Consider the following 17,850-nt stretch of genomic DNA (forward strand, 5'->3'; position numbering starts at 1 on the left):
TAATTTTAATTCATCTCAAGTCTTGACATATTTCTCTCTTTCTCCCTTATTATTAACGCCAAACATGACCATTTTTATTTCTACTCCTTTATACTAGATCTAGTCAAATATTAGTCAAAGACTCAATATGTAGATTACCAAAATACTCTCAAAGTAAATTATTAATTTACAAAATGTCGTAGCTCTGGCGAGCTCTAGGGCCAGTTGACGATAGTTTCCGACGGTCAACGGTGGCCGGCAGCGAGTCTCTGATTGCCAACTGACTGGATTCTTCCAAGCTATAATCTATAGTCTATTAGGCTATGACTCATAGTCTGTCATGCTATGACTCATAGTTTGTCAAGTTACGTCGGTTGGCAGGTCTCCAGTCAGTGACCGGTCATAATCTGTCAGACTCTAACAGATTATGCCGACAGGCGAGTCTCAGTTGCTGAGCACGATGATCCATAGTTTGTCATACTATGATCAATAATTTATCAAACTATGATTCATAGCTTGACAAGTTATATCAGTGTCGCCCATAATCTGTCAGACTATGATCTATAATCTGACAAGTTACATCGGCCACCGGCCATAGTCTTCTTGACTAAAGTCCATAGCCTGCCAGACTGTGGCTCATTTCAACCTATTTAAATCAATTTCCAACGCTAAAAAAGTAGTAAAAAACATATAAATGATTAGCCTAACTAAATAACAGTAGCTTAAGTTAAGACCAAATAAATAACATAACATATAATCTCTAAAATAAAAGTTTGTTCATCAGTCCACAACCACAATTAAACAGCAGTAATTAAGATCTCGTTTATTTTACCAATTTGAGTTTTCAGTTTTAAGTTTTTACAGTAAAAAGCTCTTATAAAATATCACATCTAACTTTTTCTGCTACAGTGAAAAGCTCTCAGAAAATATCACATCTCAACTTAAATTGAAAACTCAAATCTACGAAATGAACGAGACATAAATAAGAATCCTAATATAGTTTGTCCCTGAAATAAATTTCCATGAAAATAGTGATGCATAGCAGAAATCAAATTATCATGGCAGAAAAAAAGAGGATAAAATGTCATCTTTAAAGCATAAACTGTGAGTTTATGAGCAATGAACTGCCAAAACTATGTTGGTTTCTGATGAATATGGGCTATAGTCTATAGCACATAGTCTACCTGGTAGACTATGAATGATAGCTGCAGAACCAAGACACAAAAATGGCAGAGTATAACAAATAGTCTGGCAAACTATATCCCGTAGTCTGCCAATTTATGACAATTATGAAGTCATTTTGTCACATAATCAAGCATAGTTAAGCAGACCATTAGGCATAGTCTGACAGACTACATCGCATAGTCTGTCAAGTTTAGGAGACTTATGTGGTCATTTTGTCCAATAATAAGGCAGAACTCGGAAAAGGATAAATTTTGCAAAGTTTTGCACTTTTAAAACTGTAAATACCTGCTACTATTTGCAATTATCTGAATAATTCTCATTTCATTAGGATGATTCAAGGGTAGTATATGTAGGCTCAGTTCATTTTGTCGATTTTAATTTAAATTTTAAATTTTATTATCGTAAAAAATTTTTAAAAATAGTTAAATCTAATATTTTTACTACAATAAAAAATTATCACATAAAATTATATTTAAATTTAAATTAAAAATTTAAATTAAGGAACTACTCCTAATTCTTTTCTGTAAAATCCGCCAGTTTCATTACGGGACTCGTAGGCCCATTCTTTCTTGTTCGGGCCCAGTACTGGACCCGCAATGTGTCTCCATGGCTATATTAAAATAAATAACGAGGCGCCTCCCGCCTTCAGAAGGTCTGACCAATTGATATCAATGTCTGTCTGGCTTTTCTTTTGTACTCCAGTAAACTCACTGTGTAGGGTTTTTAAAACCCCAATATCTACTCTCTCTCTCTCTCTCTTAACTGGTAAGATAATCCTCCCATTTTTCACCTCCACTACTACTTTCTGCTTGTCTGCCTTCACTTGAATTCCAATTTCTATTTCCATTTCTTTTTCTTCTTGTATTTTTGTTGTTTGGTTTCACTGTATCTGTGAACAGTATCGATTCTAAATTTTCCGTTTTCTCTCCAACTTAAAAAAAAAATCTGATGGTTGGGTTTTTTTTTTTTAGCTTAGCTGTTCTTAGAGTTTTACTTTGTGGGTTGTTCATTTTCCTTTTTGTTTACAGTGTATTTGGACTGTTGATTTTGCCGAATAATTATGTGCCATAACACACGTGTTTCTACTTTCTAGTAATGGGGCTGGAATTGTATGCTGATAATTGTGAGTTTCTTGGTGGTCTGGGATGTGGGTTTTTGTTGTTTATGATTGTTCTGTGTAATTGGGACAAAATGAGGGAAAAAAAGGATGTTACTATGTTTCGGGAATATTACTGTTGTTTTGTTGTCTTAGTTGAGGTGTTGGAAAATGACATGAGTTTATATATTTTGAGTTTTGGATTTCTGGATGTTGAACTTTTTGGAAATGGGCTCTGATTATTTTATTGAAACCATTTTATGGCATACGAGGGTTGAGATGACTTGGTGGTTTACTGCTCATTTTTAGTTGTATGTTAATTTAGCATCTAATCTGAGTTTTGGGTTTGAATAATTTCAAATTTAGTCTCCAAGAATGTGGATCGTCTCATTTTGCCTCCTACAGCTCAAAATGGACAAAACTCGCCTTCAAACTTATTATTATAAGTTGTAACTTTGGTACGTTTGTTACTAAGGTGTGTTTAATCGTGTGGGTCATCTGACTGGGTGGTTAAGGGTCAAATTTGGGTACCATATCGCCGTGAGCTTAAAACTGTTAAAAAATGGACATCTCAATGACGAAAGTACCAGAGTTGCAATCTGTGACAAGCTCAAGAGGGAAGTTTTGTGCCATTTTGCGTTGTCAGAGGCTAAGTGAGATAACCCCTGTTCTTCGAGGGCTAAACTTAAAACTACTTTGCATTATTTTGAACATTAGCATGTTGAATAGCTTTGAGTCTTGAATTCCGCACTATGTCTATGTGTTGTCTCCGTATTTGTATTTTGCGTGCATTCTGAGTTGGTGCCTGGTCTAATTGGAGGCTATTCAAATGTCTAGTGTTGGCTAAACCTGTGATATATGTTTTCAGGAATGATGTTTTATGTGATTTTCCTATTTCAGATGGTTTTTTTCTTCTGACTTATCTTTTGTTTCATGAAGATCTGTAGTTTAAAAGGTGGCGAACTTTCTGGATGTCATGCATATTATAAAGGGTGGCTGGGTTGGGCAAACATTTGCCCTTGCTAAAAGCAATGAGTCTGAAGGAAGGAAGTCTCGGATTCGGCGTTCCAAGGAGGAGCGTAAGGCGATGGTTGAATCCTTCATAAAGAAGTAATTGCCTTTTGTTTTCTCTTCATTTTAAGTTTCAACTCTAATTGTTGTACAGATTTTATTTTATATGAAGAATTTTGCTAAGATAAGTGGTATCAAAGGATCAATTCCAACTTTTGAAACCCTTGTTTTGTGTCAGATCGAGATCTCACTAATTTGTTTATTTATGGTTTCTTTCATACTTTATTATCTATTACTTAGACATCATGGGCTTAATTGGCTCTCACAAGACTTGGCAGTAAAACTTGTAGTAAAGCTACTTTCTCCAACAGCTATCTGGAATCTCAATTACCTTTTTTTGTCACAACCTTGCTTTCAGGTACCAAAAGTTAAATAATGGTAATTTCCCATCACTTAATCTTACCCATAAGGAAGTTGGTGGGTCTTTCTACACTGTACGAGAAATTGTCAGAGATGTAATCCAAGAAAATCGAGTGCTAGGTCCTGCTAAGTTGACTCGAGACGAGCAAATCACGAATCAATTAGAAGAAGAACCATTGGGTTCAATTGCTATAGGGCCTTCTTTGACAATATCAAATGACTTACAGTTAGTGAAAAATGAGCATCAAGGTGGTAGTGAAGGGACAAGTTCAGTTTCTGATGGTTGCCGTGCTAAAGGTGAACAGCAGATTTTTGACAATGGGAAAGTTATTAATGCTACTCTGGCAGACAAGAAAAATGAGGGATTGGTTGAACTGAGTGACAGAGAGATGCAAGCTCCTGAACTTGCAGAAGTGGAGCAGAATGTTGATAATTCTGTTGAAGAAGCAGATATAGTTTTCCATGGGCATTATGATTCTCGTGAACGCGAGATAGTTGAGGATGAACTTATTGTCAATGGTATTCAGGTAGATGTGGGAAAGAATGAATCTGATGAACTGGCACAATCGGAGCTGCAGATGAGCGAACCTTCTGAAGCAGATAATGTTGAAGAAGAATTAGCAGCGTCTAGGTCTAAAGTGACGCCTATTGCAGAAAATGTAATAGTTGAGACATTTCCATTGAGTTCTGTTACTAGTCCAAGTAAAATGGATGGAAGGTTAAGTGAAGTAAATGGTATGGTTAATACGTTTACTGAACAGGGCATTAATAAGGCGGAATCAGCTGCTAGGGTTGGAAGTTTTCAGACAGAGAGAACAAATTCCTCTGAGAAATCTAGTTTGATGGATGATAAAGAAGTGACTAGAATTTCTAGTGCATTATTAGATAAAAATTCTGGCTTAATGGATGAGAAACCTCTGGAGAAACACCAAGATCCACTGCTGGAAAGCTCGAATTGCTGTAATGATGTCGGTAAACATGAAAGTCAGGATTTTGCAAATGGGGCTGTTAAAGTATCTAGTGATGACACGTCAGTGACCGTTGAAGAAAAGCAGGAAATTCCTGGAGCTAAGGTGAGTTATGCCAAAACATTTACTGCTGCAATTATCGGTGTGGATTTCATTATTTTTTTTTTATTTAGTCCTCCGTCCTAGGATGCATTTGTGCAACTTGAAGCTAGTATTGTACTTCCATTTGAGTTTTATTCTTTTACTGAATGTTGAAGGTTTTCTTTTTCTTTTTCTTCCCCCTGGGAATTTAAGAAGATATCACCCATGTTTTTTTTTTCTTAGGATGACACGAAAATGTTCTAGTGAAATTGCAAGTATGTTCTTTCTTGATTTTGAAGGTCAAAATGTGTAGCTCGTAAGTTTGTGTTTACAATTATCACCATTATCGCTGATGCGCTTACAGGGTGTAAATGCTCCAAATGGCATCAAAGAAAAGTTAAATGACAAAAGTGGCAGTATGAGTGAGCAATCGAAAACTTCTAAGGAGCAGGCTGGAAATCAAGTTGATGTCCAACATGATGGAAGCTCCCAGAAAGAAAGTAACAAAACTTTAGATAGAATTAATCTGTAAGTATATCCTATTGACTCTGAGAAATTTGGACCTCAAATTTTAGTTGAGTTTGTTTGTTTTTGTTTTTTTCTTGCTTTTCGTGAGCGAGTCTCTGATTGCCAACTGACTGGATTCTTCCAAGCTATAATCTATAGTCTATTAGGCTATGACTCATAGTCTGTCATGCTATGACTCATAGTTTGTCAAGTTACGTCGGTTGGCAGGTCTCCAGTCAGTGACCGGTCATAATCTGTCAGACTCTAACAGATTATGCCGACAGGCGAGTCTCAGTTGCTGAGCGCGATGATCCATAGTTTGTCATACTATGATCAATAATTTATCAAACTATGATTCATAGCTTGACAAGTTATATCAGTGTCGGCCATAGTCTGTCAGACTATGATCTATAATCTGACAAGTTACATCGGCCACCAGCCATAGTCTTCTTGACTAAAGTCCATAGCCTGCCAGACTGTGGCTCATTTCAACCTATTTAAATCAATTTCCAACGCTAAAAAAGTAGTAAAAAACATATAAATGATTAGCCTAACTAAATAACAGTAGCTTAAGTTAAGACCAAATAAATAACATAACATATAATCTCTAAAATAAAAGTTTGTTCATCAGTCCACAACCACAATTAAACAGCAGTAATTAAGATCTCGTTTATTTTACCAATTTGAGTTTTCAGTTTTAAGTTTTTACAGTAAAAAGCTCTTATAAAATATCACATCTAACTTTTTCTGCTACAGTGAAAAGCTCTCAGAAAATATCACATCTCAACTTAAATTGAAAACTCAAATCTACGAAATGAACGAGACATAAATAAGAATCCTAATATAGTTTGTCCCTGAAATAAATTTCCATGAAAATAGTGATGCATAGCAGAAATCAAATTATCATGGCAGAAAAAAAGAGGATAAAATGTCATCTTTAAAGCATAAACTGTGAGTTTATGAGCAATGAACTGCCAAAACTATGTTGGTTTCTGATGAATATGGGCTATAGTCTATAGCACATAGTCTACCTGGTAGACTATGAATGATAGCTGCAGAACCAAGACACAAAAATGGCAGAGTATAACAAATAGTCTGGCAAACTATATCCCGTAGTCTGCCAATTTATGACAATTATGAAGTCATTTTGTCACATAATCAAGCATAGTTAAGCAGACCATTAGGCATAGTCTGACAGACTACATCGCATAGTCTGTCAAGTTTAGGAGACTTATGTGGTCATTTTGTCCAATAATAAGGCAGAACTCGGAAAAGGATAAATTTTGCAAAGTTTTGCACTTTTAAAACTGTAAATACCTGCTACTATTTGCAATTATCTGAATAATTCTCATTTCATTAGGATGATTCAAGGGTAGTATATGTAGGCTCAGTTCATTTTGTCGATTTTAATTTAAATTTTAAATTTTATTATCGTAAAAAATTTTTAAAAATAGTTAAATCTAATATTTTTACTACAATAAAAAATTATCACATAAAATTATATTTAAATTTAAATTAAAAATTTAAATTAAGGAACTACTCCTAATTCTTTTCTGTAAAATCCGCCAGTTTCATTACGGGACTCGTAGGCCCATTCTTTCTTGTTCGGGCCCAGTACTGGACCCGCAATGTGTCTCCATGGCTATATTAAAATAAATAACGAGGCGCCTCCCGCCTTCAGAAGGTCTGACCAATTGATATCAATGTCTGTCTGGCTTTTCTTTTGTACTCCAGTAAACTCACTGTGTAGGGTTTTTAAAACCCCAATATCTACTCTCTCTCTCTCTCTCTTAACTGGTAAGATAATCCTCCCATTTTTCACCTCCACTACTACTTTCTGCTTGTCTGCCTTCACTTGAATTCCAATTTCTATTTCCATTTCTTTTTCTTCTTGTATTTTTGTTGTTTGGTTTCACTGTATCTGTGAACAGTATCGATTCTAAATTTTCCGTTTTCTCTCCAACTTAAAAAAAAAATCTGATGGTTGGGTTTTTTTTTTTTAGCTTAGCTGTTCTTAGAGTTTTACTTTGTGGGTTGTTCATTTTCCTTTTTGTTTACAGTGTATTTGGACTGTTGATTTTGCCGAATAATTATGTGCCATAACACACGTGTTTCTACTTTCTAGTAATGGGGCTGGAATTGTATGCTGATAATTGTGAGTTTCTTGGTGGTCTGGGATGTGGGTTTTTGTTGTTTATGATTGTTCTGTGTAATTGGGACAAAATGAGGGAAAAAAAGGATGTTACTATGTTTCGGGAATATTACTGTTGTTTTGTTGTCTTAGTTGAGGTGTTGGAAAATGACATGAGTTTATATATTTTGAGTTTTGGATTTCTGGATGTTGAACTTTTTGGAAATGGGCTCTGATTATTTTATTGAAACCATTTTATGGCATACGAGGGTTGAGATGACTTGGTGGTTTACTGCTCATTTTTAGTTGTATGTTAATTTAGCATCTAATCTGAGTTTTGGGTTTGAATAATTTCAAATTTAGTCTCCAAGAATGTGGATCGTCTCATTTTGCCTCCTACAGCTCAAAATGGACAAAACTCGCCTTCAAACTTATTATTATAAGTTGTAACTTTGGTACGTTTGTTACTAAGGTGTGTTTAATCGTGTGGGTCATCTGACTGGGTGGTTAAGGGTCAAATTTGGGTACCATATCGCCGTGAGCTTAAAACTGTTAAAAAATGGACATCTCAATGACGAAAGTACCAGAGTTGCAATCTGTGACAAGCTCAAGAGGGAAGTTTTGTGCCATTTTGCGTTGTCAGAGGCTAAGTGAGATAACCCCTGTTCTTCGAGGGCTAAACTTAAAACTACTTTGCATTATTTTGAACATTAGCATGTTGAATAGCTTTGAGTCTTGAATTCCGCACTATGTCTATGTGTTGTCTCCGTATTTGTATTTTGCGTGCATTCTGAGTTGGTGCCTGGTCTAATTGGAGGCTATTCAAATGTCTAGTGTTGGCTAAACCTGTGATATATGTTTTCAGGAATGATGTTTTATGTGATTTTCCTATTTCAGATGGTTTTTTTCTTCTGACTTATCTTTTGTTTCATGAAGATCTGTAGTTTAAAAGGTGGCGAACTTTCTGGATGTCATGCATATTATAAAGGGTGGCTGGGTTGGGCAAACATTTGCCCTTGCTAAAAGCAATGAGTCTGAAGGAAGGAAGTCTCGGATTCGGCGTTCCAAGGAGGAGCGTAAGGCGATGGTTGAATCCTTCATAAAGAAGTAATTGCCTTTTGTTTTCTCTTCATTTTAAGTTTCAACTCTAATTGTTGTACAGATTTTATTTTATATGAAGAATTTTGCTAAGATAAGTGGTATCAAAGGATCAATTCCAACTTTTGAAACCCTTGTTTTGTGTCAGATCGAGATCTCACTAATTTGTTTATTTATGGTTTCTTTCATACTTTATTATCTATTACTTAGACATCATGGGCTTAATTGGCTCTCACAAGACTTGGCAGTAAAACTTGTAGTAAAGCTACTTTCTCCAACAGCTATCTGGAATCTCAATTACCTTTTTTTGTCACAACCTTGCTTTCAGGTACCAAAAGTTAAATAATGGTAATTTCCCATCACTTAATCTTACCCATAAGGAAGTTGGTGGGTCTTTCTACACTGTACGAGAAATTGTCAGAGATGTAATCCAAGAAAATCGAGTGCTAGGTCCTGCTAAGTTGACTCGAGACGAGCAAATCACGAATCAATTAGAAGAAGAACCATTGGGTTCAATTGCTATAGGGCCTTCTTTGACAATATCAAATGACTTACAGTTAGTGAAAAATGAGCATCAAGGTGGTAGTGAAGGGACAAGTTCAGTTTCTGATGGTTGCCGTGCTAAAGGTGAACAGCAGATTTTTGACAATGGGAAAGTTATTAATGCTACTCTGGCAGACAAGAAAAATGAGGGATTGGTTGAACTGAGTGACAGAGAGATGCAAGCTCCTGAACTTGCAGAAGTGGAGCAGAATGTTGATAATTCTGTTGAAGAAGCAGATATAGTTTTCCATGGGCATTATGATTCTCGTGAACGCGAGATAGTTGAGGATGAACTTATTGTCAATGGTATTCAGGTAGATGTGGGAAAGAATGAATCTGATGAACTGGCACAATCGGAGCTGCAGATGAGCGAACCTTCTGAAGCAGATAATGTTGAAGAAGAATTAGCAGCGTCTAGGTCTAAAGTGACGCCTATTGCAGAAAATGTAATAGTTGAGACATTTCCATTGAGTTCTGTTACTAGTCCAAGTAAAATGGATGGAAGGTTAAGTGAAGTAAATGGTATGGTTAATACGTTTACTGAACAGGGCATTAATAAGGCGGAATCAGCTGCTAGGGTTGGAAGTTTTCAGACAGAGAGAACAAATTCCTCTGAGAAATCTAGTTTGATGGATGATAAAGAAGTGACTAGAATTTCTAGTGCATTATTAGATAAAAATTCTGGCTTAATGGATGAGAAACCTCTGGAGAAACACCAAGATCCACTGCTGGAAAGCTCGAATTGCTGTAATGATGTCGGTAAACATGAAAGTCAGGATTTTGCAAATGGGGCTGTTAAAGTATCTAGTGATGACACGTCAGTGACCGTTGAAGAAAAGCAGGAAATTCCTGGAGCTAAGGTGAGTTATGCCAAAACATTTACTGCTGCAATTATCGGTGTGGATTTCATTATTTTTTTTTTATTTAGTCCTCCGTCCTAGGATGCATTTGTGCAACTTGAAGCTAGTATTGTACTTCCATTTGAGTTTTATTCTTTTACTGAATGTTGAAGGTTTTCTTTTTCTTTTTCTTCCCCCTGGGAATTTAAGAAGATATCACCCATGTTTTTTTTTTCTTAGGATGACACGAAAATGTTCTAGTGAAATTGCAAGTATGTTCTTTCTTGATTTTGAAGGTCAAAATGTGTAGCTCGTAAGTTTGTGTTTACAATTATCACCATTATCGCTGATGCGCTTACAGGGTGTAAATGCTCCAAATGGCATCAAAGAAAAGTTAAATGACAAAAGTGGCAGTATGAGTGAGCAATCGAAAACTTCTAAGGAGCAGGCTGGAAATCAAGTTGATGTCCAACATGATGGAAGCTCCCAGAAAGAAAGTAACAAAACTTTAGATAGAATTAATCTGTAAGTATATCCTATTGACTCTGAGAAATTTGGACCTCAAATTTTAGTTGAGTTTGTTTGTTTTTGTTTTTTTCTTGCTTTTCGTGTTCTTTGATGCGTAGAGGTCTAAAATGTTGCTTTATTCATTGAATTAGGCAATCTAAGTGCATCGTTTATACTTATTGGTTTCTCTTTTGTTTTTCTTTGGGCAGTGAATCATGGGAAGGGGCATCTAAGAATTCTTCAAAACCAAATGATAACCCTGTTTGGGCTGTTTTTAAGGCATTTATAGATGCCTTTATAAAGTTTTGGTCTGTATGACAATTCTTAAGATTGTAATTCCTAGAAATTTTGCGAGTTTAAAGTCGATGTAAGTTGAGTATATGCCTGGTTGAGTGATGCATGATTTCTTGTGTAACCCTCAAATTATGAGTTTTCTATTTATAGATTGTGATCTTTACCTTTTTCTTCCCTACTTTGCATGGGCTTGATATCCTTGTCACACTGTGGTTGCATTAATTTTATTCTTAGAAGTACTTGTTTTCAAGGGCTACATCTCTTGCAATTTCTGTTCTTGTTGACAATAGATATTGTTCCAAAATGCCAATATTTTGGAAGGCTTGCTCAGATAGAGTTTGGCATTCTTACTGGTATCACACTGACATATATTTGAATCAAGAGAGCTTAGTCATATTTCTGACATAACATGTACTCATGGTATTGGAATTTTATTCTATTTCAGTTAGAACCATGGTGTTTCATAACTTAAATGAACAAGGATCGCGTTTTCATTGTAATTCCGCCGAGATGTATTCGGAGTTCAAGTTAGGTATCTCTCTGATTGTATGTCTTTATGCGCACGCATATATTGGCGATTCTTAAAGTTGGAAGTTTCACAAAATCATTCTTAGTTCTTACACAGGTCTTCTTCCTACTCCCTGTTCTCTCACATGTGAGGTTCATTACACTCTTGAAATGTTAATGCAGGGTTTTGGATTCACATCTTGCTACAATTCTGAATTTTATTCACTGTGACATTGTGACTAGTATGGTATAGCTTACAGGCTTACAGTGGTAATTGATCCTGATTTCCCTTTTGCCATAGTATTGATATTGCGTTTTGGCTACTTTTTTTTTTTTTTTTTTTGGCGGGCTAAAATCCAACAAGACTCGTGCTTAATTTGTTACAAATTTCATGTAGTACTTTTTTCATAGAGACACTTCAGAATGGTGGTGGTATAAATGTGAATGCTTAGAGCAGGGACTATAATTCATACGTTATACTACAAAGGTTACAGAAGTGTTTACCTTCGCCCATGAATAAAAATGGCTTAAACCATGTGACTTGAGTTAGGATGTTTGGTAGAGGGATTCGTTCCCTGATCTGATTCGAATCATGATTCATAGTTTGTTACAGTATTTTCTCTCACAAAAAATTCACGTAAATCGAAAATGGTTCAAATAACATGGTTTGAATCCTCCAACTAAACGTTCTCAGATCCATGTGAGACTTTTTTAACGTACAAGGAATTCAAATTATATGAACATGGTTTGAATCCTCCAACCAAACGTCCTCAGATCCATGTGAGACTTTTTTAACGTACAAGGAATTCAAATTATATGTCGTTCCATAAACCTGTTGAAAGCACTTCTTGTCTGAGATGATGACGAACCTTTCTCCATCATCACTGTTAGCTGAATTCATTTTGATACTCATAAAACCAAAGTGTAGTAGTGCATTTCAGAAATTTAACAAAAGCTAAAATAATGCCTCTCTTGCCAAGTGATCTTTGGAGGTTTTTTTTTTTATTTTTTATTTTTTTTATGAAGATTTATGTGGTGGGGTTTAAAAAATACACTACCGATAACTTTATCTATTCTAGCCGTTACATATGAATAAAAAATTATTTATTTTATATATATATATATTTTATTTTGATGTGATTTTAGTGAGATCTAATGAACAGAAATATGACTTGAAATCTACCTTAGGGCCTTTTTTTTTTTTTTTTTTTTTAATAACAGGATTAGGTGGAAATCCTAAGCTTTTAATACTAGTGTTTTAAAGGAATTTGACTTCATTTCCATCCAATTAAGAGACACATGATTACTTCCATTGATTGCAAGGTGGCAAAAGCTCTTGTTTGAAGCTGAAATTTGAATGTTTGCGTCTATGCGTACACATGCATTCCAATGTGTATATTTATATATAAGGTGTGTATATTTGCATATAAAGATGTATATGTTAAGTTATAAGAAACGACAATGTATATTAATCCTCAAAATATGTATTTTTTATGGTAATTAAGTGAATACATAGCATAAAAATATGTATATTGATTGATTTGTTGTATTTCATGTTAATGAACGTAAGCAACAATGTATATAGCGTCCGGCGGTTACTGTTTACCGGATTGAAACGGCAGATGTACAATTATGTCGTTTTCGTGTATATTTATATATAAGGTGTGTATATTTGCATATAAAGATGTATATGTTAAGTTATAAGAAACGACAATGTATATTAATCCTCAAAATATGTATTTTTTATGGTAATTAAGTGAATACATAGCATAAAAATATGTATATTGACTGATTTGTTGTATTTCATGTTAATGAACGTAAGTGACAATGTATATAGCGAAATATGCTTTTAGTATCTTGTGTTCTTGATAATATTAAAATGACACCTCAACATTTTTAAAAATATATTCTTGGTACTCTTAAGTTGATTTTTAAGATGTAAAATGACCTTAGTACTCTTTTACTTAATCAAAATCTAATAAATCTAGAAAAAAATCATGAACTTTTTATTTTATTATTTTCCTTTAAATATTTTAATGTCTTAAAATATTTTCCTTTTTTTTAAGAAACTAGTAAAAGTAGGCACGTGCAATTGCATGAATTTGATTGTTATATTTATTGTCTATTAGAAAAATAATTTTATGATGTAAACAAATAAGTTCTAACTAATCGCCATACTCTATTATTTTTCTTAACATTTAGACCGCACAGCTTATTTTGATGGGGTGAGTTTTGTAGATTCGGAAGCCACCTTCAGAATGTAATTTAAATATTATTTACTTTGACCACCTTTTTTAAGCTCTAAGTAAGAGAAAACAATAGATAACAAATAAGTAAAAAGTACAAAAAGTGAAGAACATAGAAGGAAACACAAATTAAACCGTTTTTTCTTAAGACTTAAGTAAGATAAAACAATAGATAACAAGTAGATTAAAAATATAAAAATTGATAAGGGCATAAATAGAAACACAAAACTAGTACATAACACGTAAATAAAAAGTACAAAAGGTAAATAACATAAATGAAAACACAAATTAAACCGTTTTTTTTAAGCCCTAAGTAAGAGAAAATAGTAGATAATAAATAAGTAAAAAATACGAAAGGTGAAGGACATAAATGGAAACACAAATTAAACCGGGTTTTTCTTAAGCGTTAAGTACGAGAAATAGTAGATAATAAGTAAGTAAAAAGTACAAAAGATGAATGGCATAAAGAGAAACACAAATTAAACCGTTTTTTTAAGCCATAAGTAAGAGAAAATAATAGATAACAAATAAGTAAAAAATATAAATAGTTAAGGGTACTATAAAGAGATAAAAATTAGTTGACACGTGCTTGCTTCATCACATTTATTATATATAATAGATATTGATTTTTATTTAACTAATAAGAAAAGTAATTTAGACATTATATGTCCCAAAAATTAGTTTTAAGGTATCAAAAAGATATTTTTAAAAAGATTAAAATACTGTTTTAATATTATTAAAAATACAAAATCTTAAGAGCATATTTCGATATAATATAAAATACTAAAATTTACATTTTTATTTATGTTTTGCATTTTAAAATTAATATATGATTTTTAGGAATTAATGCAACAAGCGGCACTATTTTTTTATGAATATTATATTTTTATGATTTTCTTTATTTTTTATCTTTAAAAAATAAAATAAAATAAAAACACGTCAAAAAATAATGAAACTTTGCAGATACAATCCTTACATTTTTCTAGGCATGCCAGAAAAAAATTGCCTCAAAAATTGACAAAAAAAGTAAAACTTGTCAAAAAGCCGCCGACTCGCGTAGTGGGGCACCCAGGGGCCAGCTCAGGGGCCGAGATGGGTAAAAAAATGTACAGTTTTATTTATTTTTTACATTCTAAAATTAATATATGATTTTTAGCAATTAATGCAATAAGTTGCACTATTTTTTGATGAATATTCTATTTTTTATAATTTTTTTATATTTTTCATCTTTAAAAAATAAAATAAAATAAAAACGACATAAAAAAATAATAAAATTTTACATACACAATCCTTACATTTTTCGCCTACTGTAAAACTGTAAAAGCTACTGTTTTTACTAAGTTCTTTCCCTCTCCATAAACGATTAAGCCTCAACACTTTTTTTTTTGGCGAATCAAGCCTCTCTTTCTTTTGTTCAGAAAAAGAGCTTTTTTTTTAAAATTGGGTTTCACATTTTTTTAATATATTTTTTCCCTGCAGCCATCTCCCTTGTCTCTCTCATCATCCCTTGTCTCTCACATATACACGTGGCCACCAACCATACTCTTCCTTCTCCCTTTTCTCTTCGTTCAACACATGGTCAATAAAAGTTGCCACTTGCAGTGTACGGAAGCTAGCACTTGTGAATGCTTCTGCAAGGATGTGATGAATCCCACCCGTCAATTTCATCGAACGGTTGAAAATCACTTATCGGATAAGTCAGGTAAATAGTTGCTACCGGACTAAAGACCATTCCTATATATTATATATCTTGGGGAAAAATAATTAATGTTTTTATTTAGTCTGAGTAGCAATAGAGTATGGCAAGTTTTCGGCCTATTTGGTACTTGGAATGTGCGAGAGTCCATCTTGGAACTTCGTGACCATACACAATATATACATGTTATGGGACATCAAAATTTAAAGCATCGCTCTTCCACTTGTTATTATATTCAATCTATTGTTAAACACGTTTCCTTACGTGACACGTCGGAGGCGCAGAGTTGAGATCTACTGCCCCATACTCCTATAATTTCCATAGTTTATTAATTAATTTTCTGATACTAATTTACCACATCATCTAATTTAAAACATGTTCCCATGACAAACATTAGATGACAACTAAGTATAAAAAAACGTTTGAGCAATTAAATGAAGTGTCAAAATTTGATTGGAAAGAGGGCCAATGGGACGTGAAATTGAGAACAAATTTGGTGAACTATAAGAAACAGTTGCCTCCAGGCCTAACGGCTCCTTCACTATCGCCAAAACATTTTTTTTTTTTTTTAACAATTTTTCTCTTAATTTGCCTTGAATTTTTCTAATTACAATATCCATGGAGATTTTTGTAGAAGTTTCAATTTCATCTCAAGTTAACTTTTAAATACAGTCATATTTCAAACTTAAAACCTCAAATCAATAAAAAAAAAAAAAAAACTCGACTATACTATCATATAAATTCATAACTTTTAGGTTCTTAACTTGAAAAAAAAAAAGAATCTATTATAAGTTAGACTCCATTCATTTCGCTGATTCGAGTTTAGAATTCGAGTTTTACTACAGTAAAAAGCTCTCACAAACAGTCACATCTAACTTTTTTGTTACAGTAAAAAGCTCTCACATAAAATCACATCTAAACTCGAATTAAAAACTCGAATCAACGAACTAAACGGGCCCTTAGTTGATTTAGAATCTTAGGGGTTGTTCACTTCGTAGATCACACTCGAGTAAGCCTAACTCGAGTGTGAAATTGAGCCGAGTTATACGTTCACTAAACGCAACTTGAATTTCAAACTCAAATAATAACTCAAGTTGGTGAGTTTCACCCACCCCTTGTTTTCTCATTACTCAAATTTGGTTTTACAGTGCGGATTGTCTCAGCAAAAGATGACACTTTTTTGTAATTGGTGTTTGGCTTTTGTACAAGTGAACACAAAACTCAAGTTTTAAATATCAAATCAATCTCCTCCTAAACACTTAACTCAAAGTCCAAACTAAACTCAAATTTTTTACAACTCAAATATACTTTCTTTAACTCGAATTAACAAATTTGAGTTAATAAAGTGAGCGCACTCTTAGATAAACGGTTAAAATTTTTTGCAGTGTAATTTTTGTTAGAAGTTTTGGTTTAATTTATGCCCCAAGAAAAGAAATTTACGGTTCCATCACCATGAGCACATCTACAAAAGCACTTATAACATCTCAGAATTGTCTGTATCATTGATCCTTTGACTTTGTGCTTACAAAAATAAGTAAAAAACTTTAGTGTTGTCAACCAAGCCCTACACGTTAAAGTGTCTCTATATAATAAGATTAATGTCCCTTCCCAAATGGATAGAACTGCCATTTACCGAGAAGCATATTTCTCTAAATAATTTATATCCGTACGCAAATGGTTAATTTTACAACTTATTATACTTACCAATGTTTCGACAACCGATGCATTTGGCATATACATATATATATATATATGTATTTATTTATGTATGTATGTGTATGTGTATACATATACATATATGTATGTATTTGTAATGCACAAGAGCATTAAACAATGGCACGTACAATTATGGGGTAAAAGAGATTCTCCGAGGCAAATATAAGTGTCCTTTCCACAACACGATTAATGTTGATATATGCGCATTTTCCGAGAAATATCCTTTCCTCTCTTCGTTTCCGAGAAACGTTACTTTACTTTCTTCGTCTAATCGACAAAGTTACAAAAGGAAATGGGAAAAGATCAAAAGAAAGAAAGAAATATCCAACCAATCCTGCTTGCAAGTCTAAACTTCCAAAAATACGTAAATTGTATTTTTCCTCGTGCTAATTTATTTTATTCATGTATCAATATAGTTGAATGTCCATGAGTATAAATTTTTATAGGGTTAATAACTATACAACAGATATATATTTCATTATATATTCAAATTTTGAGAAGGGGCTTTGTACAATTTTCTAAAATTATTCTTATATATGCGTAAGTAAAGACAAAAAAGAAAAGAAAAAGAAAAATTAAGGGGAACGTACCTTTATTGGCTATACCGCCGTGCTTAGATCTTATTCTATTATTTTTATTTATTTTAAATTAATGATTACATACAGTTCTTTTTGTGGTGCCTTCACAGCATCTGTGTCGATGTCAATCTATAAATTTATCGTAATTTTAAAAACTTAACGTTTATAATTCATAATATTTATTGTTTAAATGTGTAATTATCATATTTTCAACACAATATCAAAGAATTTTTCTCTCGACACCATAACAATTCCCGCTACCTGCTACCGTACATATACCAGAAGGTACTAGCTAGCATACACTACTCATGATACGTGTGTATATATTTGTTAAAGTATAAAATTATTGTTGGCCCACCTCTTAACAGTTTAAGTTTTTGGGATGGATTGGTAAACTAACATGGTATCAGAGTGGGAGGTCATGAGTTCAAACCCCTGTAATTGCACT

General features: G+C 33.5%; 2 protein-coding genes across 2 annotated transcripts; both read left to right on the forward strand.

Annotated features, from left to right (window-relative positions):
- The first annotated feature begins 1,826 nt into the window (after positions 1-1,826).
- LOC21385311 lies at positions 1,827-5,272 on the forward strand. Its single transcript, XM_024172518.1, has 4 exons — positions 1,827-1,929; positions 3,200-3,370; positions 3,690-4,764; positions 5,105-5,272. The coding sequence occupies exons 2-4, from the start codon at positions 3,237-3,239 to the stop codon at positions 5,270-5,272; spliced, it is 1,377 nt and encodes a 458-aa protein (XP_024028286.1). The 5' UTR covers positions 1,827-1,929; positions 3,200-3,236.
- A 1,669-nt stretch (positions 5,273-6,941) lies between these two features.
- On the forward strand, positions 6,942-10,833 carry LOC21385312. Its single transcript, XM_024172520.1, has 5 exons — positions 6,942-7,044; positions 8,315-8,485; positions 8,805-9,879; positions 10,220-10,383; positions 10,575-10,833. Exons 2-5 carry the CDS (start codon positions 8,352-8,354, stop codon positions 10,681-10,683), a joined length of 1,482 nt encoding a protein of 493 aa, XP_024028288.1. The 5' UTR covers positions 6,942-7,044; positions 8,315-8,351; the 3' UTR covers positions 10,684-10,833.
- Positions 10,834-17,850: the final 7,017 nt, after the last annotated feature.

The sequence above is a fragment of the Morus notabilis genome, unplaced genomic scaffold (assembly GCF_000414095.1).
Source record: "Morus notabilis unplaced genomic scaffold, ASM41409v2 Scaffold6183, whole genome shotgun sequence".
In the NCBI taxonomy this organism is placed as follows: domain Eukaryota; kingdom Viridiplantae; phylum Streptophyta; class Magnoliopsida; order Rosales; family Moraceae; genus Morus; species Morus notabilis.

Coding starts and splice junctions, on each gene's coding strand:
- LOC21385312 (XM_024172520.1), top strand. CDS start 8,352: ATGCATATTATAAAGGGTGGCTGGGTTGGGCAAACATTTGCCCTTGCT. Junction 9,880..10,219: donor AGGAAATTCCTGGAGCTAAG/GTGAGTTATGCC, acceptor ATGCGCTTACAG/GGTGTAAATGCTCCAAATGG. Junction 10,384..10,574: donor ACTTTAGATAGAATTAATCT/GTAAGTATATCC, acceptor TTCTTTGGGCAG/TGAATCATGGGAAGGGGCAT.
- LOC21385311 (XM_024172518.1), top strand. CDS start 3,237: ATGCATATTATAAAGGGTGGCTGGGTTGGGCAAACATTTGCCCTTGCT. Junction 3,371..3,689: donor GTTGAATCCTTCATAAAGAA/GTAATTGCCTTT, acceptor CCTTGCTTTCAG/GTACCAAAAGTTAAATAATG. Junction 4,765..5,104: donor AGGAAATTCCTGGAGCTAAG/GTGAGTTATGCC, acceptor ATGCGCTTACAG/GGTGTAAATGCTCCAAATGG.